This window comes from Meriones unguiculatus, chromosome 12, assembly GCF_030254825.1.
Source record: "Meriones unguiculatus strain TT.TT164.6M chromosome 12, Bangor_MerUng_6.1, whole genome shotgun sequence".
Classification (NCBI taxonomy): Eukaryota; Metazoa; Chordata; class Mammalia; order Rodentia; family Muridae; genus Meriones; species Meriones unguiculatus.
Window position 1 is genome coordinate 74856653 of NC_083360.1, and position 23688 is coordinate 74880340.

The following is a 23688-nucleotide window of genomic DNA, read 5'->3' on the forward strand; positions in this document are numbered from 1 at the left end:
TTTGCATTTTTCTACATGTAAACTATCCAGTTAGACCAGCACCATTTGTTGAAGATGCTGTCTTTTTTCCATTGTTTGGTTTTGGCTTCTTTATAAAAAAATCAAAGGTATGTGGATTTATTTCTGGGTCTTCTAATTGATTCTATTGATCCACTATTCTGTTTCTATGCTAGTACCATGCAGTTTTTATTACTATTGCTCTGTAGTTACAGCTTGAGATCTGGGATGGAGATACCTTCAGATGATCTGTTTTTTACAGGATCGTTTTGGCAATTCTGTTTTGTTGTTGTTTTTCCATATTAAGTTGAGAATTTTTCTTTCAAGGTCTGTAAAGAATTGTGTTGGTATTTTGATGGGAATTTCATTGAATCTGTAGATTGCTTTTGGCAGGCTCGCCATTTTCACTGTTAATTCTACTGATCCATGCACATGGGAGATCTTTTCATCTTCTGATATCTTCTTCAGTTTCTTTCTTCTGAGACTTGCAGTTTTTTTTTCAAACAGGTCTTTCACTTGCTTAGTTAGAGTCACACCAAGGTACTTTATGTTATTAGTGGCTATTGTGAAAGGTGTAGTTTCCCTAATTTCTTTCTTGGTCCTTTTGTCATTTTTATACAGGATGGCTACTGATTTTTCTTGAGTTAATTTTGTATCCAGCCCCTTTGCTGAAGGTGTTTATCAGCTGAAGGAGTTCTCTGGTTGAATTTTTGGTGTCACTCTTATATTATCATATCATCTGCAAATAGTAATAGTTTGACTTCTTCCTTTCTGATTTGTATCCCCTTGATCTCCTTTAGTTGACTTATTGCTTTAACTAGGACTTCAAGTACTTTGTTGAAGAGATGCGGAGAGCGTGGACAGCCTTGCCTTGTCTCTAGTTCAGTTGATTGATTTACATTTCTTTGCATTTAGTTCAATGTTGGCTATAGGCTTGCTGTATATTGCCTTTACTGTGTTTAGGTATGTGCCTTGTATCCTTGATCTCTTTAAACATTAATGGGTGCTGGATTTTGTCAAATGCTTTTTCGGCATCTAAGAAGATGATCATGTGGTTTTTCTCCTTCAGTTTGTTTATATGGTGGATTACATTGATGGATTTCCATATATTGAACCACTCTGCCTGCCTGGGATGAAGCCTTACTTGGTCATGGTGGATAATATCTTTGATGTGTTCTTGGATTTGGTTTGCAAGTATATTATTGAGGATTTTTGCATCAATGATCGTAATAGAGATAGGTCTGAAGTTTTTTTTTTGTTGTTGTTGTTGGGTCTTTGTGTGGTTTAGGTATCAAGGTGACTGTGGCTTCATAGAATGAGTTTGGTAATGTTCTTTCTGTTTCTGTTTTGAGGGACAGTTTGAAGAGAATTGGAGTTAGCTCTTCTTTGAAGCTCTGGTAGAATTCTGTGCTGAAACCATCTGGCCCAGGCCTTTTTTTGGAAGGCAGACTGTTGATGACTGCTTCCATTTCCTTAGGGGATATAGGACTATTTAATCTATTTACCTAATCTTGATTTAGTTTTGGTAGATGGACTCAATCAAGAAAATTATCCATTTCATTTTGCTTTTCAAATTTCATGGCATATATGCTTTTGTAGTATGACCTAATGATTGTTTGGATTTTCTCAGTGTCTGTCATTATGTCCCCTTTTTCTCATTCTGCTGATTTGGATAGTTTCTCTATGCCTTTTATTTGGTTTGGCTAAGGGTTTGACTATCATGTTGATTTTTCTCAAAAGAACCAGCTCTTGGTTTCATTGATTTTTTTTTTTTTTTTGGAATTGTTTTCTTTGTTTCTAATTCATAGATTTTAGCTCTGAGTTTGATTAATTTCAATCATCTACTCCTCCTCGATGTGTGTTTCTTTTTTTTTTTCCCCTAGGGCTTTTATGTGTGCTATTAAGTTGATTTATGAGATATCTCAAACTTTTTTTCTGGAGGCATTTAGTGCTATGAACTTTGCTCTTAGCGCTGCTTTCATTGTGTCCCATTGATTTGAGTATGTTGTATCTTCATTTTCATTGAATTTTAGGAAGTCTGTGATTTCTTTTTTCATTTCTTCCTTGACCAAGCTGTCATTGAGTAGAGAGTTTTTTAGTTTCCATGTTTATATCGGCTTCTTGTTTTTTCTGTTTTTATAGAGGTCTAGTTTTAGGCCATGGTGGTCTGATAGGATACAAGGGATTACTTCAATCTTCTTATATCTGTTGAGGCTTACTTTGTAACCAACTATATGGTCTATTTTGGAGAAGGTTCTGTGAGGTGGTGAAAAGAGGTTACACTCTTTTGAGTTTGGGTGAAAAGTTCTGTAAACATCTTTTGGGTCCATTTGATTTAGGACCTTTGTAAGTGTAATTATTTAGCTTCTGTCCAGATGATCTGTTCCTTAGTGAGAGTGGGATGTTTAAGCTCCCCACTATTAAGGTGTTGGGATCGATGTGTAATTTAAACTTTAATAGTGTTCCATTTACAAGTGCTGGTGCTCTTGTATTTGAGGCATAGATGTTCAGGATTGTGATGTCCTGGTGGATTTTTCCTTTGATGAGAATGAAATGCCCCTCCTCATCTTTCTTGATAAATTTTGGTTGAAAGTTTATTTTATTAGATATTAGGATAGCTACTTGTTTTCTGGGTCTGTTTCGTTGAAAAATATTTTTCCAGTCCTTTACTCTGAGGTAGTGTTTATCTTTGTTGCAGAGATGTATTTCTTGGATGCAGCAGAATGTTGGATCCTGTTTCTGCAAACATTTTGTTAGTCTGTGTCTTTTTATTGGAGAGTTGGGCCCATTGGTGTTGATAGAAAAAAAGTGACTAGTGAATATAAGTTTCTTTTATTGTGGAGTTGGTGGTGGTGTTACTGTGTTTCTATGCTTGTTTTCTTTTAATTTTTTGTTACAAAGTTATCTATATCCTGTGTTTTCTTGCCAGTAGTTGATTATGTTAGATTGGAATTTTCCTTCTAGTTATCTTCTATTTGGCTGAGTTGCCGTGTAGATATTGCTTAAGTTTAGTTTTGTCATGGAATATTTTGTTTTCTCCATCTATGTTGATTGAAAGGTTTGCTGGGTATAGTAGTCCGGGTTGGCATCTGTGGTCTCTTAGAGTCTGCATGACATCTGCGCAGGCCCTTCTGGCTTTCATACTTTTTGTTGAGAAGTCTATTGTGATTCTGGTCGTTCTACCTTTATATGTTAATTGGCCTTTTTCCTTTGCTGCTTTTAACATTTTTTCTTTGTTCAATAGATTTAGTATTTTGATTATTACGTGACATGAGGAGTTTCTGGTCTAGTGTTTAGTGTTCTGTAGCCTTTTGTTTGCTTATGGACATCTCTTTAAGTTAGGAAAATTTTCTTCAGTGATTTTCTGGAAAATATTTCCTGGACCTTGGAGTCTGGAATCTTCTTTTTGTCTATTCCTAGTATTCTTAGATTTTGTCTTTTCATGGTGTCCTTGATTTCTTGGATGTTTTGTGTTTGGAACTTTTCCAATTTTACTTTTTCTTGTGAGAGATGTATCAGTTTCTGCAAATGTACCTTCACCAGAGATTCTGTCTTCAATCTCTTGTACTCTATTGGTGATGCTTAGCTTTATGGTTCCTGATCTTTTCTCCAAGTTCTCCAGCTCCAGGGTTTCCTCTGTGTTTTCTTCATTGATTCTAAATCTGTTTTCATGTCTTGCACCTTTTCCTTCATATGTTTGAATGTGGATTCCTGTCTTTCCATGATGTACTCTATTTTATATTAATTTCCTCTCTATATGCCTCTTCTACATGTGTCTCTATTTGTTTGGCTGTATTTGCCTGTATTTCTTTGAGAGCTTTGCTAGTTTTCTCTTTATGTGCCTCTAATAACTGGATAAGCATAGATTTGAAGTAATTTTCCTGTGTTTCCAATGAATTGAAATAGCCATTGATTTTTTTTTTTTTTGAAGCCATGATGGCCAGATTTTTGTTCTATGTGTGCTTATCCTGACCTCTAACCATCTGTTTATCCATATCCTTTGCTGTTTGTTTTTGGAGTCTGTACTTCAGACTGGGTCCATCTGTCTTTGGTGTCTGGAGTATTCTTCAGAAGGATGAGAGAGTACCATCAGTTCGAGAGTGGATGTTGGTTTTTCAGCTGTAGCTAAGGGAGGAAGGTTGCAGGCACATGTGTGTAAGCCTGGGAGTATGTGGAAGTGTGCCTTGAAGGACAGGATGCTAGACAGTATAGATGCCTGCAAGGGTGGCGCTTAAGTGCAGGAGGGGCTGCTGATGCCGTTCACGGGTGCAGTGTGCATGTGCAAATTCCCTGAATCCCTCAGTGGCCCTCAGGCCTGTCGTACTGTCCTCCTGGTATTCAGATCTGTCTGGGCTTTAGGAATTGTTTGCCTGGACTTCACCGGGAGACCCACAGAACAGGGGCTTCAATGTTGAGATTGCTGTCCCAAGGATCCCTATGTTGCCCAGAGCGGGGCATTGGGTAGAAGGGATCAGATGTCTAGCTGCTAGTGTGGAAGAACCCTGGATCTGGGGCTCTGCATGTACTCAGTTGAAGGCCCACTCACTTGCTTGCAGGCCTAATTAGAATGCACAGGGTCTTCCCCTGTTCTAGTCTTAGATTTGGGCCTGCAGGGGCAAAGGAAAGTGTAGGAGATAAGTTAGCTCAGTGGTGTCCACTGTTTGTCTGCTGGGCAGGGAGACCCTTAGTTTGGCTATGTGCCTCTGCAGTCTCAGTCACTGAGCATGGAGCCTCCTGCTTGGGGCAGCTGCTGCCTGCCACAGCCTCAGACCTGGGAGGCCTGTACTGCTGCTGCCTCTGCTGTATCAGTTACTGAGCTAGGCTGGGTCTTGCTTGGGGCAACCTGCAGCCTCTGCCGAGCAGGGTGGCCCATGCTTGGGGCAAGGGGAAGTGCAGGGGAGGTCGTCTCAGGCCCTGGAGAGTCCACGGGTGGCCTGGATCCAAACTGGCCCAGCTCATGGGGTTGTACCTCTTACCCAGTAAGCCTTAATATGGATATTCTGGCTTCAGCTGCCCCCCTACTCACCAATTTTGAAGTTTCGGATCCTGTGCCCCTCAGACATAGTGTATGCTGTTAACCGCCATCTTGGACTGGATCTTTTACTATTTTTAAAATAGAAGTCATCACTCTAGTTACTCCATATAGTGTTTTCTCTCTCCCAGTAAAGTTTCAAAAACTACCCCTCACCTTTACACTTAGTTTCCATTCACTCATCAGTGCATTGCATTTGTATTTCTTTTCTTTAAGACTTATCATTCATATCAGTTTGGCAAATCTAGTAAGTCTATCATGTAACATTGTCACTCCTTTTGTGACTTGAGAATTTCCTCCATTTTGTATTTTAAGAATTTTGTTCATACTTGAAAATTTCTTTGCCAGTCATACAATAATTGGTCTTTGTAGAGGTGTCTCAAGGTCAAAAACCTCTGTGCCCAGCATGCTGCATTTGATTTCATGTTTCTTAGAGAACTTGTGCTTTTAAACACACACACACACATTTATACAGAAGACATTGTATCTTCTATCCCCTCCACATAGAAATATTCTTTTTGCTGGTTTCCTTTCACCATTTAGGTGTTGCATCTGATATTGCCTTTCAGATTAGATTGTTCTACAACAGCCCTTCTAAACCTATTTGTTACCCCCTTATCCTGTTTGGACTTGCTTACTGCTTTCTGTCATATCAATAGCATTTAATGATTTCTGAAATTATGTAGTAGTTTGCTGCTTGGCTGACTCTGACCTCTAAGAATGGTATTCCACCATTAACGTTGGTTTAGACTTGGTCCTGAATTTTTAGTTACATCTTGGTTTCAAGGAGTAGAAACCATAGGGAATGAGTTCCAAACCCAGAGAGAAGTTACTAGTGCTAATCAATATACATGATCTCTTTTGGCTATAGCATAAAAGGAAGTGGTAGATGACAAACATTTGTCAGGGTTTTGTTTTGTTTTTTTTCCCGGCTCTTAATAAGTTCTCAAATATGCTAAGTTATTTTGTATTTGAGAAGAATTAGCCGAATTTATAAGATTGAAACTCAAAAAGTTACAATGGGGTCCAAATCACGAAGGTGAGAAGATGGTTGGAAGTAGGGCTGCTTTTTATACCAGGAGTAGGTCTTACCAGAAGCAGAAATACCAAGAGAAGCTGGCTAGGTTTAAGGTGGCTCTTCTGGTAACTCTGTAAGAGTTAGATTTTATGATTTGGATGTCTCTTTTAAATAGTTTTTAAAATGTACTGCTATTTAGAAAATACAAGGTCAAAGAAAAAATAGAATAATTTACATCAGAGAAGGAATATATAAAGTTTGGAGAGATGTTTTCAAATTTTATTCCAAGTTTTAATGTTGTGACGTTTGTTGTTTTTTTTGTTTTTTTTTTTCCTTATTGCCTTTGAATTCAACTTTTACCAATAGAATAGGGTATTGGGACAAATTTTAATGATTCATTTTTTTTCACTATAACTTAAAAGGTTAAAGAAAGAATAAAAGCAAATATATGTGCAATCTGAGAAAATAAATGGTCATATTATATTTTGAGATTTTTAATTTTTTTTATGTATGTGAGTATATCTGTGCACATGCGTGCTACATGCATGCCTAGCACCCAAGAGAGCCAGAAATGGGCATTATATTCTTTTAGATTGGAGTTAAAAAGGTGGTTGTGAGCTACAATGTGGGTGTTAGGAATTGAACTCAGGTCCTCTAGAAGACCAGCCAGTGCTTCTTATACTGTCAGTCCCATTTGAAAAGATTTTTGTCCTTGGCTATAAAGCCTTTCAGTTTACCCGAGTGAAATTACATTCTCTCTTACCTATTCCTTTGCAGTTATTTTAAGAGAAGTTGATATTGCTTTATACAGTACAAAGAGGCAACTCTATTTTTTATATACACTTTGTGTATTTGTCTACAGTACTTTTTCAGACTTCTTAAATTATGTTCAGTTATTGCACATGTGGAGATGGGACAACTTGAGGAGGCTTCTTTTCCATCTGAGTTCCAAGAATTGAGCTCTTGTCAAGTTTGGTAACAAGTGATTTTTTCTGCTGAGCTATCTTACTGACTCCTATCAGGATTGTTCTTCCTAATATTCTGAAATTGATCTTTTTCATTGGTTTGTTTCTTTTCATTATCATTTATTACAATGTGTTCAATTTGTTTCCCGGCTGTGGCCCCCTCCCTCATCTCCTCCCATTCTTCCTCCCTCTTCTCCTCTCTATGCCCCTCCCCTAGTCTACTAATTGGGGAGGTCCTCCTTCCCTCTTATTTGACTGGTTGCATTGCCTTCCTCTGTGGCCTGACAAGGCTGCAGCCCTCAAGGGGAGATGATCAGAGAGCCTGCCACTGAGTTCATGCCAGAGAAAGAAAGCCCCTGCTCCCCTTACTAAGGAACCCCACCTGGAGACTGAGTCTATGGCCTACATCTGAGTTGGGGTTTTAGGTCCTCTCCATGCATTGTCCTTGGTTGGGGTATCATTATCTTCAGGAACTCCAGGGCTCAGCCTTTTCTTTTTTTCTTTTCTTTTTTTCTGGTCTCCTTTTGGAGTTCCTGTTTCCTCCAGGTATATTCCCCTTCTTTCATAAAATTCCATACATTCTGCCCAAAGTTTGGCTATGAGTCTCTGACCCTGCTTCGATACCTCTGAAATTGACCTTTTAAATACACTAATCATACCCACTTTATAAAACATTGATATCTCTTTAAGTTACAAATGCAAAGTTAATGTGTAAATAGAATATGTTGGCAAATGAAATCTGCAATGTTTTGCTCAACAATCAATAAATGGGACGTCATGAAACTGAAAGCTTCCATTACACAAAAGAAAGTGTCATTAGAACAAAACGACAGCCTATGGACTGGGGAAGGATCTTCACCAACCCCATATTTGACAGCGGATAATATCTAAAGAACTAAAGAAATTAAAAAGCAACAAATCAAGTAATCCAATTAAAAAATTGGGTACAGAGGTAAACAGAGAATTCTCTGTAGAGGAATATCAAATGTCAGAGAAACACTTAAAGAAATTCTCAACATCCTTAGTCGTCAGGGAAATGCAAATCAAAATGACCCTAAGATTTCACCTTACACCCATCAGAATGGCTAAGGTCAAAAACTCAAATGACAACACATGCTGGAGAAAGGGGAATCCTCCTCCATTGCTGATGGGAATGTAAACTTGTACAACCACTTTGCAAATCAATCTGGCGCTTTTCAGACAGTTACACATAGTGCTACCTCAAGATCCAGCTATACAACTCCTAGGCATCTATCAAAAAAACATTTAATTATACAACAAGAACATTTGCTCAACCATGTTTGTAGCAGCTTAATTTGTAATAGCCAGAATCTGGAAACAATGCAGATGTCCTTCAGTTGAGGAATGGATACAGAAATCGTGATACATTTACACAATGGAATACTACTCAGCAATTAAAAACAAGGAAATCATGAAAGTTGCAGGCAAATGGTGGGAACTAGAAAAGATCATCCTGAGTGAGGTATCCAAGAAGCAGAAAGACACACATGGTATATACTCACTAGTAAGTGGATATTAGACATATAATATAGGATAAACATACTGAACTTTCTACACCTGGGGGGATCCAGGATGGCGGTGACATCTGAGGCGCAAAGGATCTGAAACTCTAAAATTGGTGAGTGGAGAGGCTGCTGAACCCATAATGACAACATTGAGGCTTTCAAGGAGAAAGGGGACTAACTGAACTGAGACCATTTAGATTCCAGTCACTGGTGGAATCCTCCATGGATTTCTCCTGGGGTTCAATCCCCAGGCACTTCTCATTATCCACCTCCCTACTCCCTTTTTGGCGGAGGTGAAGGTGGTCTGCAGTGTCTGCCACAGAGCACAGTACCCGCCTGCAATGCCAGCTGCTCCTAGCAAAGAAACCCCAGCTCAGGATCTGGGAAAGAGAATACATACCCCCTACCCGGTCTCCCTTGGGACCGGCTGCCATAATCCTTCCCTGGCAGAGGTGAAGGCTATGGAGGCATCGTGCAGAGTCTGCCACGGAGCACAGTGTACGGCCCCCAGTGTCAGCGGCTCCTAGCACAGCACACAGTGCTGGTGGACACTAAGATCTGCAGCTGCAGCACCACTGAGCTGACTATTAGCCTAAATCTGCAATTGCCCCTGCAGGATCAAATTGAAGAGTAGAGAACAAGGGAAACCCTTGTGCTTTCTGACTGGTCCTGCTAGAGTGAGTGCGCCTTTAAGTGTGTGCTTGCAGAGGCCCATATTTGGGGACCCTCTATGCAAGGAGCCAGACAACAGATCTCTACCACTAACACCCCTATTTTGGGCAGCATAGGGATTCTTGGGACAGCTTTCTCAACAATGAGGGCCCCTGCTCTGTGGGTCTCCAGGCAAACAATTCCTGGAGCCCAGACAGATCTACATACCTTTGGCCTTAGGCCACTAAGTTAGTCAGGGACTCTGCGCCTGTTCATTTCGCCAGCTAACAGTGCCTGGGAATAGCACTAGTGTCACATTCCTCACTTAGGTACAGCTGAAACACCAACGCACACTCTCAAACCAGTGGACCTCTCTCATCTTCCTGAAAAACAGTCCAGAAACCAGAAAAAGACCGACCCAGTTTGAAGTACAGACTCTTGGAACAAACAGTGAAGGTTACAAATAGGCAGATGGCCAGAGGCTGGCGAAAGAACACACTCAACAAAAAATCATGACATCATAGCTTCACCAGCAACCCCCCAAATCAATGGATATTTCAATTTATCGGAAACACAAGAAAATGACTTTAAAACTATGTTTATTGAGTTGTTAGAGGTTATAAAGAGGAAATGAACAAATTTCTCAGAGAAATAGCCACACAAATAGAGGCACATAAAGAGGAAACAAACAGCTCTCTCAAAGAAATAGCCACACAAGTAGAGGCAAATAAAGAGGAAACAAAGCTCTCAAAGGAATAACCATACAAATGGAGGCAAATAAAGAGGAAACGAACGAAGATCTCAAAGAAATACAGCCAAATACAGCCAAACAAATAGAGACACAAGTAGAGGCATAGAGAGAGCAAATTAATATAAAATGGAGTACATCATGGAAAGACAGGAATCCACATTCAAACAGATGAAGGAAAAGGTGCAAGACATGAAAACAGATTTAGAATCAGTGAAGAAAGCACAGAGGAAACCCTGGAGCTGGAGAACTTGGAGAAAAGATCAGGAACCACAAAGCTAAGCATCACCAATAGAGTACAAGAGATTGAAGACAGAATCTCTGGTGAAGGTACATTTGCAGAAACTGATACATCTCTCACAAGAAAAAGTAAAACTGGAAAAGTTCCAAACACAAAACATCCAAGAAATCAAGGATACCATGAAAAGACAAAATCTAAGAATACTAGGAATAGACAAAAAAGAAGATTCCAGACTCCAAGGTCCAGAAAATATTTTCCAGAAAATCATAGAAGAAAATTTTCCTAACTTAAAGAGATGTCCATAAGCACACAAAAGGCCTACATAACACCAAATAGACTAGACCAGAAAAGAAACTCCTCACGTCACATCATTGTCCAAACACTAAATCTACAGAACAAAGAAAAAAATATTAAAAGTAGCAAGGGAAAAGGTCTAGTAACATATAATAGAAGACCTATCATAATCACACCAGATTTCTTAATAGAAATTCTGAAAGCCAGAAGGGCCTGGGGAGATGTCATGGAGAGTTTAATGGACCACAGATGCCAACCCAGACTACCATACCCAGCAAAGCTTTCAATCAACATAGATTGAGAAAACACAATATTCCATGACAAAACCAAATTTAAACAATATTTACACAGCAACTCAGCCAAATAGAAGATACTAGAAGGAAAATTCCAACCCAACAAAAACAACTACATCCAAGAAAACAAGATATAGATGACTACACAACAAAAAAAAATCAAAAGAATTCAAGCATAGAAACACAGTAACACCACCAACCACACAACAAAAGAAATTAACATTCATTGATAAGTATCTATCAACATCAGTGGGCTCAACTCTCCAATAAAAAGACACAGACTAACAAAATGTTTGCAGAAACAGGCTCCAACATCCTGCTGCATTCCAGAAACACACCTCTGCAACAAAGATAAGCATTACCTCAGAGTAAAGGGTTGGAAAAATATTTTTCAAGCAAATGGACTCAGAAAACAGGCTGGGCTAGCTATCCTAATATCTAATAAAATAGACTTTCAACCAGAATTTATCAAAAAAGATGAGGAGGGGCACTTCATTCTCATCAAAGGAAAAATCCACCAAGAGGATATCACAATTCTGAACATCTATGCCCCAAATACAAGAGCGCCTACATTTGTAAGTGAAAAATTATGAAAGCTTAAATCACACATCGATCCTAACACCTTAATAGTGGGAGACTTAAACACCCCACTCTCAAGGGACAGATCATTTAGACAGAAGACAAATAGGGAAATAAAGGTACTTGCAGAGATCCTAAATCAAATGGACTTAATATTTGTCTACAGAACTTTTCACCCAAACTCAAAAAAGTATATCTTCTTTTTAGCACCTCATGGAACCTTCTCCAAAATAGACCATATAGTCACAAAGCAAGCCTCAACAGATACAAGAATATTGGAATAATCCCCTGTCTATCTGACCACCATGGACTAAAACTGGACTTCAACAACAATGGAAATAGCAAAAAGCCTACATGCACATGGAAACTGAACGAGTTAAGGAAGAAATAAAGAAGAAAATGAAAGACTTCCCAATGACAATGAACATACAACATACACAAATGTATGGGACACAATGAAAGCAGTTCTCAGAGGAAAATTCAAAGCACTAAGTGCCTTTAAGAAGAAATTTGTAGCATCTCATATAAGCAACTTAATGGCTGAACTGAAAGACCAAGGGAAAAAAAGAACCGGGTACACCCAAGAGGAACAGATGGCTGTAAATAATCAAACTTAGGGCTGAAATCAATAAATTAGAATCAAATAAAACTATTGAAAGAATCAGTGAAACCAAGAGCTGGTTCTTTGAGAAAATAAACAAGATAGACAAACCCTTAGCCAAACTAACTGAAAGGCAGAGAAAAAACTATCCAAATCAGCAAAATAAAAAATGAAAAGGGAGAGATGATGACAGACACCGAGGAAATCCAAACAATTGTTAGGTCATACTACAAAAGCATATATGTCAAAAAATTTGAAAATCTGAACGAAATGGAAAATTTTCTTGATAGATTCCATTTACCAAAATTAAGTCAAGATCAGGTAAATAGATTAAATATTCCCAAAGCCTCTAAGGAAACAGAAGCAGTCATCAACAGTCTGCCTTCCAAAAAAAGGCCTGGGCTAGATGGTTTTCAGCACAGAATTCTACCTGAGCTTCAAAGAAGAGCTAACTCCAATTCTCTTCAAACTATTCCACAAAATAGAAACAGAAGGAACATTACCAGACTCATTCTATGACGCCACAGTCACCTTGATACCTAAACTACACAAAGACCCAAGAAAAAAAGAAAACTTCAGACCTATCTCTGTTATGAACATTGATGCAAAAATACTCAATAGAATACTTGCAAACTGAATCCAAGAACACATCAAAGATATCATCCACCGTGACCAAGTGGGCTTCATCCCAGGCATGCAGGGGTGGTTCAATATAGGAAAATCCATCAATGTAATCCACGATATAAACAAACTGAAGGAGAAAAACCCACATGATCATCTCCTTAGATGCCGAAAAAGCATCTGACAAAATCCAGATTCCATTAATGCTTACAGTCTTGGAGAGATCAGGAATACAAGGTACATACCTAAATATAGTAAAGACAATATACAACAAGCCTATAGCCAACATCAAACTCAATGGAGAGAAACTTAAATCAGTCCCACTGAAATCAGGGACAAGGCGAGGCTTGGCCACTTTCTCCATATCTTTTCAACATAGTATTGGAGCTCTATGTAGAGCAATAAGACAAACTAAGGAAGATCAAGGGGATACAAATCAGAAAGGAAGAAGTCAAAGTATCAGTATTTGCAGATGATATGATAGTATACCTGAACGACCCTAAAAATTCAACCAGAGAACTCCTACAGCTGATGAACACCTTCAACAAAGTGGCTGGATACAAAATCAACTCAAAAAAATTCAGAAACCCTCATTTATACCAAAGACAAAAGGGTCCATAAAGAAATTAAGGAAACTACACCTTTCACAATAGACACTATAAAGTACCTTGGAGTGACTCTACCCAAGCAAGTGAAAGACCTGTTTGAAAAAAAAAAAAAAAAAAAAAAAAACTTCAAGTCTCTGAAGAAAGAAATAGATGATGATATTAGAAGGTGAAAAGATCTCCCATGCTCATGGATCAGTAGAATTAACATAGTGAAAATGGTGAGCCTGCCAAAAGCAATCTATAGAATCAATGCAATTTCTATCAAAATACCAACTCAATTCTTTACAGACCTTGAAAGAAAAATTCTCAACTTCATATGGAAAACAAAAAAACCCAGAATTGCCAAAACGATCCTGTACAAAACAGATGATCTGGAGATATCACTATCCCTGATCTCAAGCTGTACTATCTCAAGCAGAGCAATAGTAAGAAAAACAGAGCCAAACAGTTAAAAAGCAGCAAATCAAGTAATCCAATTAAAAAATGGAGTACAGAGCTAAACAGTAAATTCTCTGTAGAGGAATATTGAATAGAGAAACACTTAAAGAAATGCTCAACGTCCTTAGCTATCAGGGAGATGCAAAACAAAACAACCCTGAGATTTCACCTTACACCCATCAGAATGGCTAAGGTCAAAAACTCAAGTGACAACACATGCTGGAGAGGATGTGGAGAAGGGGAACCCTCCTCCATTGCTGTTAGGAATGTAAACTTGTACAACTACTTTGGAAATCAATCTGGTGATTTTTTCAGACTGTTAGGAATACAGCTTCCTCAAGATCCAGCTATACCACTCCTTGGCATATATCCAAAATTTGCTCAAGTACACAACAAGGACATTTGCTCAACCATGTTAATAGCAGCTTGGCCAGAATCTGGAACAATGCAGATGTCCCTCAGTTGAGGAATGGATACAGAAATTGTGTTGCATTTACACAATGGAATACTACTCAGCAATTAAAAACAAGGCAATCATGACATTTACAGGCAAATGGTGGGAACTAGAAAAGATCATCCTGAGTGAGGTATCCCCGAAGCAGAAAAACACACATGGTGTATACTCACTTATAAGTGGATATTAGACACAAATGTCTACATCTAAAGAAACAAGCAAGAAGGAGGACCCTGGGTACCATGATCAATCCTCACTCAAAAAGACAAACAGGATGGACATTGGACGAAGGATAAAACAGGAAACAGGACAGGAGCCTACCACAAAGGGCCTCTGAAAGACTCTGCCCAGCAGTGTATCAAAGCAGATTCTGAGATGCATAACCAAACTTTGGGCAGAGTGCTGGTAATCTTATGAAAGTAGGGGCAGTTAGCAAGACCTGGAGAGGACAGGAGCTCCACAAGGAGAGCGACAGTACCAAAATATCTGGGCACAAATGTTCTTTTCTGAGACTGATAGTCCAACCAAGGACCATTCATGGATATTACCTAGAACCCCTGTTCAGGGGTCCAAGTGGGTTCCATAGTAATTGGAACAGGGACTGTCTTAGACATAAACTGATTGGCCTACTCTTTGACCACCTCCCCCTGAGGGGGGTGGGGACAGCATTGCCAGGCCACAGAGGAGGACAGTGCAGCCAGTCCTGATGAGACCTGATAAACTTGGGTCACTCTGCTATCAGTGGACTTGGAGAGGGGCATGAGAGAAGAGGGACGGTGTGGTTGGGAGGGAATAAAGGAGGGGGGCTACAGCTGGGACACAAAGCAAATAAACTGAAATAAAATAAAAAAATTTGTACACCTAAAGAAGCTAATCAAGAAGAAGGACCCTGGGTAAGATGCTTAATCCTCACTCAGAACTTGGAAAGAGGGTGGATTTCAGAAGAGGTGTAAAACAGGGAACAGGACAAGGGAGTACCACAGAGCGGCTCTGAAAAAACTCTCCCTGCATAGTCTCAAAGCAGATGCTGAGACTCATAGCCAAACCTTGGGCTGAGGGCAGGGAATCATGAAAGAAGGGGGAGATAGAAATACCTGGAGGGTCAGGAGCTCCGCAAGGATAACAACAGAACCAAAATACCTGGGCACAGGGGTCTTTTCTGAGACTGATAGTACAACCAACGACTATTCATGGATATAACCTAGAACTCCTGCTGAGATGCAGCCCATAGCAGCTCAGTATCCAAGTGGGTTTCCTAATAATGGGAACAGGGTCTGTCTCTGACTTAAACTGATTGGCCTGCTCTTTGATCACCTCTGCTTCATGGGGGTGCAGCCTTACCAGGCCACAGAGGAAGACAATACAGCCACTCCTGATGAGACCTAATAGACTAGGATCAGATGGAAGGGGAGGAGGACCTCCCCTAACAGTGGACTGGGGCAGGGACATGGGGGGAGACCAGAGGGTGGAATTGGGAGGGAAAGAGGGAGAGAGCTACAGCTTGGTTTCAAAGGGAATAAATTGTAATTAATAAAAATAATATATTGATATAAAAATCAAATAAAAAAATAAAGGCGCCCTTTGTACTGCGGTTTCTTTTCCTTCCCCACCTAGTTGCGAAGTTCTTGTTTCACATCTCATTCAGTCCATTCAACCTGTATCCGTACTGCCCATTTTATAAAAAAAGATGGTTGCAGGAAGTAGCACATACCTACTCTGTGTCTCTAGTGGATTTTTCTCTTTCTTACTGTAACTCCTTAGTGATTTTTTCATTTCTGTAAAGCCAACATGTACAAAACCACTTTAAATTTTCTGACTTAGTTTGGCTGGAGATTTGAACATATGTATCATTGCCCTTCAGGAAAACTTAGTTTGTCCAAGTTGTTCTACTAGCCATTTAACACATACAACCACAAAGCAGATACCTGATCTAATCATGTTCCCTCCTTTATTTAGTGTTCCCAACCATCTTCTTTGGAAGAAACTTTCTCAGTTTCATATTACATAAACAATTCTGTTATGGATCAAATGTAGTCTAATCTGTTTGTCACAGTCCTTCAGAATTCTGACTCCTGCCTGTCTCTCCAGTTCCCTTGGTTGACAGTTTTTTCTCATCCTCCTTTTTGCTGACAATCCAGTGATAATGTTTGCTTCTTAAAAATACCATCTTTTCTTTTTTATCTTGTGATAAAAATATTCATATTTCCTGATGCTTCCTTCCTATGGCCCTTGATTTCAAAGTTTTTCTGTTTAACCTTCAAGACCTCTTGTCCAGGAACTTTCTACAAGAAGACTTTCCTAAATTACAAATTTTAATTGCATTATTTGACTCTTTTCTCTTATTGTTTGTTTTTGTTTGAGTAATTGTTTGCACATGTGCTGTGGCTGGAGCATGGAGGTCAGAGAACAACTTGCAGGAATTGGTTCTATACTTATACCATGTGGGTTTTGGAGAGTGAGATTGAACACAGGCCATCACATGTATCAGTAGGTGCCGTTAACCAGGGAGCCATCTCCTCAGCCTCATGAATGTTTTTAAGATCAAGGTTTGAAATGTTAGCAATAGCTGAAGACATCCTAGATTGAAACAACTGTCTGTGCTCTATGGTTAATTGTTAGATAATCCTCATTTCTATCAGAGCGCTTTTATAAGGTTTAAGTAGTTTTAGACTTATACTTCTAGCTTTTATTTTCCTATCACGTAACTTCAGTGATTTGAACTTATTAATGTTCAGTTATCTCAAAGTTTTCTCTGATGTCCTCTTTACTGTACATATGTCTGAGTTTGTATTATTCAGAAATGCTGAATACCTCATGAGAGCAATACTGTGTTTTTTTATATTAGGCTTGATTTTATATAATAATGTATTTTTATACAAATTCTACACAGCCATAAAATATAGTTTTATATCTGTATTTAAACAAAAAAATCAGTTTAGTTGCTTTCTATTTATTCTGTATTGTAAGGATAATGTAGTAGTAAGGTGATTTTTGTCTCATTTTAGCTGCAAACATTCAAGACTGCCTCACCTTGTCAAGATGTCAAACAGCTTACTAATGGAGTGACCATGGCACAAGTTCTTCATCAAATGTGAGTAGTGATGAAAGTATTCATTAGAATGTAAACCCAGTAGCAGTTGAAACACTTGTATAAAAGTGATTGAAATCTCATCTTATCCAGTTGACATAGTCATACATGGAACCAGGGCATCCTTTCAGCTAGGGAACAAGAGCATTTTACAACCTCATGCCTCCTTGCTTGTTTATAAAGATGCATATAAACCAAATAATTGATAGATTCATATATCATTTAAGAGAAAATGGCTAAATGAATGATAAACTTGTCTGCATTTCCTACAGATGCAGATTGACTCTTTACATGGAGATTCTTAGATACTATTAATACAGAAAATTCTGCATTCGGAAAAAGAATTGCATTAAAAATCTAATATTAAAATAATAGTAATTTATTAGTCCACCAGTAATCATGGTAAGTGAATGGACTTTGAAGTTATAAAGCATGGTCAAGACTTTAGTAGTGAAGATTCTGATCTCAGGTTTATGATTTTGCATTTTGAAAATTATCTAATTTAATATGTACATTTTATATTAACTCAACATGTTAACATATTTTTTGTCATTGAAAAATACTGTACTTTATAGTATTAAACGTCTTATTTATATCTTGTTTAAAACCATCTACTTGGCCAAAGCCATGCAATCACAATATGGTACTTCTTGATTTGAGGATGTGATCGATCACTGCTTAATGATGGAATGTGTATCTTGCTGCTTTCATTGAGATACTTTTTAGTTAGTATGAATAAAAAACATCTATCCATCCATTTACAGTGCTTTCTTCACATTCATCCACCCCTAAACCTGCCCTATTTTTTTCCCGTTTTTTTTGTGTTGTTGTTTGGTTTCTTTGTTTTTGTTTTCTTTTTTACACCAAGTTTCATTCTTCATTTTTAACTAGACTTGCTAGAGTGGTCTGGAATTTACTGTGTAGTCCAGGCTGCCCTCAAACTTAAGAGCTGTCCTCCTGCTTCATCATCTAGACTGCTAACATACTTGGCCAAAAACATCGTTTCTGTTTGTATTGATGAGCTTTAATGGCTTTATGCTGTAGGGCCTTTTCTTAGTGTGTTGTTTGTGGCTGTTTTATCTCCTAGAATCTCCAGTGCTGTTTGGAGTAGCACCAGGTGCATTTTATCTAAATGCACCTAAATCTTCATCAACAGCTTTAACATCTTTGCTCTCTTTCTCTGTGTCTCTGCACGTTTCTCTCTTTACTTGTGTGTGTGTGTGTGTGTGTGTGTTTGTGTTATTGTCTTCTAATTGTTTTTATTTTACAGGGAAAATAAAATAGTTTAGCTAAGGTTTCTTAAGGTTTCTTCATTAAATAAATGACCAGTGACCTAAATTAGGTCCAAGCCAGTCTGTCTTCCTTTCTCCATCAACAGTACCCAACTAGTTTCATTTGCCTGTCTTAATGTATTTCTTGATATTTTAGTCTCCTTTTCATCTAAGGAACCTTCATTTTGTTTTTTTTTCTCTTTGACAAGCCGTTTATTAACTTTTGTATCAGTATGAATATCTTTTATTTTACCCTAGAATGCTAGGATTCAGGGAGGTGTAAAATGGCAATGGTAAATTTCGGTATCTGGTCTCCCATAAGTACCTGCTGCTCTACTCCTGATTCTATTAGGAGTAGTGTCTGCATTTTGGGCAGTAAGACATCCAAGAACACATTTTTTCTTATTTGGTCAGAGTATTATAATTCCAATAAAAAGGCTGATTCCATTATATTTATTTGACTGTTTCAAAGCACTGTATTTGGTAACATAATAAATTGTACTGTTGATTCATATCAAATCCCATAAAACTTATTAAATGTGAGAAGATAAATTCTGCTTTTTAAAGAAAAGGCAGCATTTTTAGACAATCATTTTTGCTTATGAGGCAGGTAGGCTTCTATATAAAAAGATCTTAAACAGTTGTTTAAGTTATAAGATTAGTCATGGGAGCCATGTACTTAGTGATGGGTTCTGTAGTTCCTTTTCTTTAGCTTGCATATGTAGTATGTGCATATCTTTTAAACATTCATATGGAAGGTTCAACTGTGAGAAAAAACAAACAAAAAACAAACAAAACAAACAAAAAACACTTGGGGAAAATACACCCGTAGCTGTGTTAATTCTCTAGGGCTGCTGTAAGAGTGCCACAGGCTGTGTAGCTTAACACAACATAACTTCATTCTCTTACAGTTCTTGTAGTTTGAAGACTTAAGCTGTTAAATGGGCTGACCTCACTCCAGAGCTTCAGGGAGAGAGGATCTTTCTTTCCTTTTTCAGTTTCTGGTAGTCCTGGGTATTTGTAGCGTCACTGTGCCTTTGTTCGGCTTTCCTGTGTTTGCACCTATGTCTGTTCCATTTTAAGGGCACTAGTATTAATGGAGCCATTCTAAGTCAGTGTGATCTCTTCCTACCCTGATTGATTCTGTGAAGACACTGTTCCTAAATAAGGTCACATTTGTAGGCATTGTGGTAAAAGGAACATATCTTTTTGGGAAATGTGGTTCTTTCTACATAATACTACCAAGAATATATTCCACTTTCCCAGAAGATAGGCATAGCTTTGTCACTGACCAGCTTTACAGTATTTGCTTGTTTTTATTGTATTTGACTGGATGTCTTTTGCAAAGAGGAGTGTGGTACAGCATTGAAATAGTCAGGCTTTAGTCATCACATATTCATTTTTTTTTTCGTTTTGTAGGTATTTGAGCAGATAGCTGACATCAGAGTACTTACTAACTATATTGTGATAGGTCCAATCATATATACACACAGATATATTATTTGTGTGTGTGATTGTCCATTTGCATGCTTATGGAACCAAAGATTGGTGTCAAGTATCTTCCTCGATCATTCTTTACCTTATTTTCTGGAACAGGCTAATCTGTGACATGGAGCTCACCATTTTGGCTAGGCTAGTTGGCAGTAAGTTCCCAGGATCCACACATCTTTGCCCCATCCCACCCCGTCTCTGGGTTACTGCTGCACTCAACTTTTATATGCGAGCTGCAGGTCTGAACTCAATACACATGCTTATGCACTGAGCCATCTTCCTAGCCCTCATTTGAGATTGTTGTTTTGTTTCTATAAACTGGGTATTATTACTTTTATGTCCAGTGTATCCCTGAGGACTGAGGGTATAAAGAGCTAACAGTCTTTTTTGGAAGCCAAGCAGTGAAGCTGGGATTTGTATTAGTTTAGTTTGACTCCAAAAACAGTGTTTTCACTCAGCAGTAACAATAGAAAGCCAGAACCTTGAGTCCTTCTGATAGATTTTTCAAGAATAGTCTAGGGGCATTGATCCTCCAGTTAGCTGCTTAAATTCTTGAAGACATATTCTGGAAAGAATTAAACAAAATAATATGATAATTTTTGCTTAGTTTTATTAGAAAATAAACAGACTGAATTTTTCTTCACTAGCCCTGCTTTCAGTTATTTGTGCCTTTTATTTCCTCTAGTAGTTATTTCTCTAAGAGTCAATAAGTAATCTTCATATTGGTTTTGCTCAGTACCTTAGACAGGTTTTCAAGTACTCTAGATTATAGTCTGTTAATGTGCTTTGTATATGTAGCATGTTTAAAACCTTGTTAAATTAATAACATTTTTGTATAATGGTTATTTGTCTTGATCTTCAGTATAAACATTAGGACCTTATTTCTCATGAAAATAAGTTTTCTTTAGTGTTTGGGGTTTGGCATGTACCAGTGTATTTGAGGCAAATTGCTTTGCCTTTTTCTTTTGTTCCTTAAACAGGGAGACTGAACATAGCATATCCTTTGCCAGGGTACTATGATATTTAAATGAAGTAACACCTCACACAGAGTTAGTGCCTCATACATAGTAGACACTTCAGAGTACTGGATTTCTTTGTACTTCTTCAGGATTGGTAATTTATATCATCTACTAACAATGCCTAATGCTAAATGTTTAGTGTTTGTTAAATTGCAGTTGTTAATGACTTAAAGAGCTTAAATAGGAAAAAAAAATTCAAGTTATAATTTTTAGAATCACCAAAAGATGAGTAGCTTCATTTAAATTATTGCTAATCTCACTATGGATAGATTTTAAACTGTAAATAAATTAAATAATTAAGTTGCTATAAAACATTTTAAAGTTTAGTCTTTATATTTTTGTTTTAGTGACGTAGCTTGGTTCAATGATTCTTGGTTAAGCCGAATTAAAGATGATGTCGGAGACAACTGGAGAATAAAGGTATGCAGGAATAGGGTGGGGGTACATGATGCAGGAATAGTGACATGGTGCTCAACTCCATATTTTTAGTTAACACATGCTGTGCTAGTCAGTTTTTGTCAACACGATACAAACTAGAGTTACCTTGGAGAATAGAAGCATGATTGAAGAAGAAATGCTTCCATCTGATTGGCCTGTGGGCATGTCGGGTTGTCGTTTTCTTGATTGTTGATTGATGTGAGAAAGCCCAGCAGTGCTACCCCTGGGCAGGAGGTCCTGGGAGGTTTCCGAAAGCAGGCTGAATGAATGTACCTGAAAGCACTTCATTAATCAGCTATCCTCCAAGGTTGCTGCCTTGGCTGCTGCTTGAGTTCTTGCCCTGACTTCTTTTAGTGATTGACTGTGATCAGGACTTGTAAGCCAAATAAGCCCTTTCCTCCCCAATTTGCTTTTGGCCATTGTGTTACCACAGCAACAAGAAAGTAACTAGGACATCTAAGTTTATGCATAGATAAATACCATCGTATAAATACAGAGTTGTCTGTCAACCAAGAGCATATTTTTGGTCTCTATCCTCACCCAGTGACTGGCCTCTGATGACTATACATTTGCTTTGGGTCACTAGAATTCTATATAAATGAAACCAAACACTATGAATTGTGTCAGTAGACTTCTTCATTTATTCAGTGTAATGATTTTGATATTCATCTGTGTTGCCTGTATTAAAATTATGTCTTTATTGTTTTGTGTTTTAGTGATATACCATATCACTGTTCACATGATGGAATTTTTGAATTATTTCTAGGTTAGGCTATGGTAATGAACTTCACACATGAATCTTTGCTTAGACAATTTCTTTGGGAGAAATTCCTTGGTGGAATTGCTGAATTGTATACATAATATGTTTAGTGTTATAAGAATCTAGAAAAATAATTTTGTTTTTAAAACCATTTTGTTTGCTGTTAGTTTCTTTGTGTCTTGTGGGGGCTTTTGTTTCATTAAGGAAACAAATTTTTCATTTTTTGTTTCAAAAAAACAAACATTTTCATTGTTTCATTTGTGTCATAGTTCTTAACAGTGCTACTGTAGTATGATGCTAATGAACAAATATATATATATATATATAATCTTTTAAAATTAGTTATTTTGTATAAGTGTTTTGTCTGCATGTATGTCTTGGTTACATGTGCATGCCTTGTATATGCAGAAATGAGAAGAGAGCATTCAGTCCCCTGGACTTGGAGCTACAACTGCTTGTGAGCTGTCATATTGATGCTGGGAATTAAACCCTGGTCTTCTGGAAGAGCAGGCAGTGTTCTTAAGCACTGAGTCTTTTCTTCAGCCTATGTATATGATCTATAAATGGTGTCTTACCATTTCTTCTGAAACTGAATTTTTTTTCATTTTCCCTTAATAACATCTAGCTTATTATTTTTCAGTTTCATATTTTGAAAATCGTTTATTTAATTGATTTCCTCATTGACTTTTTCTGTTTTTTATTTACATGTGCTTTTCTTTATCTTGCTTCTTGAACAGGTTTAGATAATATTAGACTTGTTTTCTCTCCTAGTAGTAAATACTGCCTTATTCATTCCATACATTATAAAATATTTTTTTATTATTGTATATATGCTGTGTGTATGGAAGTGTGCACATGCTACATTGTGTGTGTTGGGGTCAGAGAACAAATTTCTAAAGTGTCATCTTCCGTCGCATGGTTCTTCCAAGATGGGTTCTTGGGATAAACATCAGGCCTACATGGTATGCCAGCAAGCTTGTCATCTCCTGAGCTCTCTCCAGGCCACATCCTGTATACATTTTGATACACTGTGTGTTTATTTTCATTTAACCCAAAATGTTTGGTAATTTTACACATGAATGTGCTTTGACATGTGGGAAAATTAGAAGTAGCTAATTCAAAGTCTAAATACCTATTATTTGTAGATTTTTGTTTTAATTCCAGTTTTGCAAATAAGTAAAAATATCACACACCAAAATTAGGCAGACCCAGTCTGTACAATATATGTACCTAGAAGCTATGAAGCTTCACATTAAATTTTATATTTTCAACTTATTTATATATTTATTCACTTACCTACTACCGGAAACGAAAATCCAAAAGAGAATTACAACTAGAAAAGCAATAAGTTTAGTATCTTCTTTCATAACTTGTTTTTTACCTGCATTTGGTGGGTTTTTTGTTCATAAATTTTTTTAAAAAAATAAACCCTTTGTCCTAGGAATATACCTGCAGTTAGAATATTGTATGTTTACAGTGATTTACTTTCTCATTTATATTGTGTCTTAGTGAATGATCCAAGTGCAACTGAAAACAATATATATTTTCATTTATT

The 23688-nt window shown here is 37.7% G+C and overlaps 1 protein-coding gene across 3 annotated transcripts in view; it reads left to right on the forward strand.

The window, feature by feature from the left end:
- The window catches only part of Hook1 (hook microtubule tethering protein 1), a 70148-nt gene that overhangs the window by 4171 nt on the left and 42289 nt on the right, over positions 1-23688 (forward strand). For all 3 annotated transcript variants that reach the window (XM_021656666.2, XM_060365899.1, XM_021656665.2), the window contains 2 exons: positions 17072-17157; positions 21283-21355. In XM_021656666.2, the coding sequence (XP_021512341.1) occupies positions 17072-17157; positions 21283-21355 (159 nt within the window). The remainder of the gene's footprint in view (positions 1-17071; positions 17158-21282; positions 21356-23688) is intronic.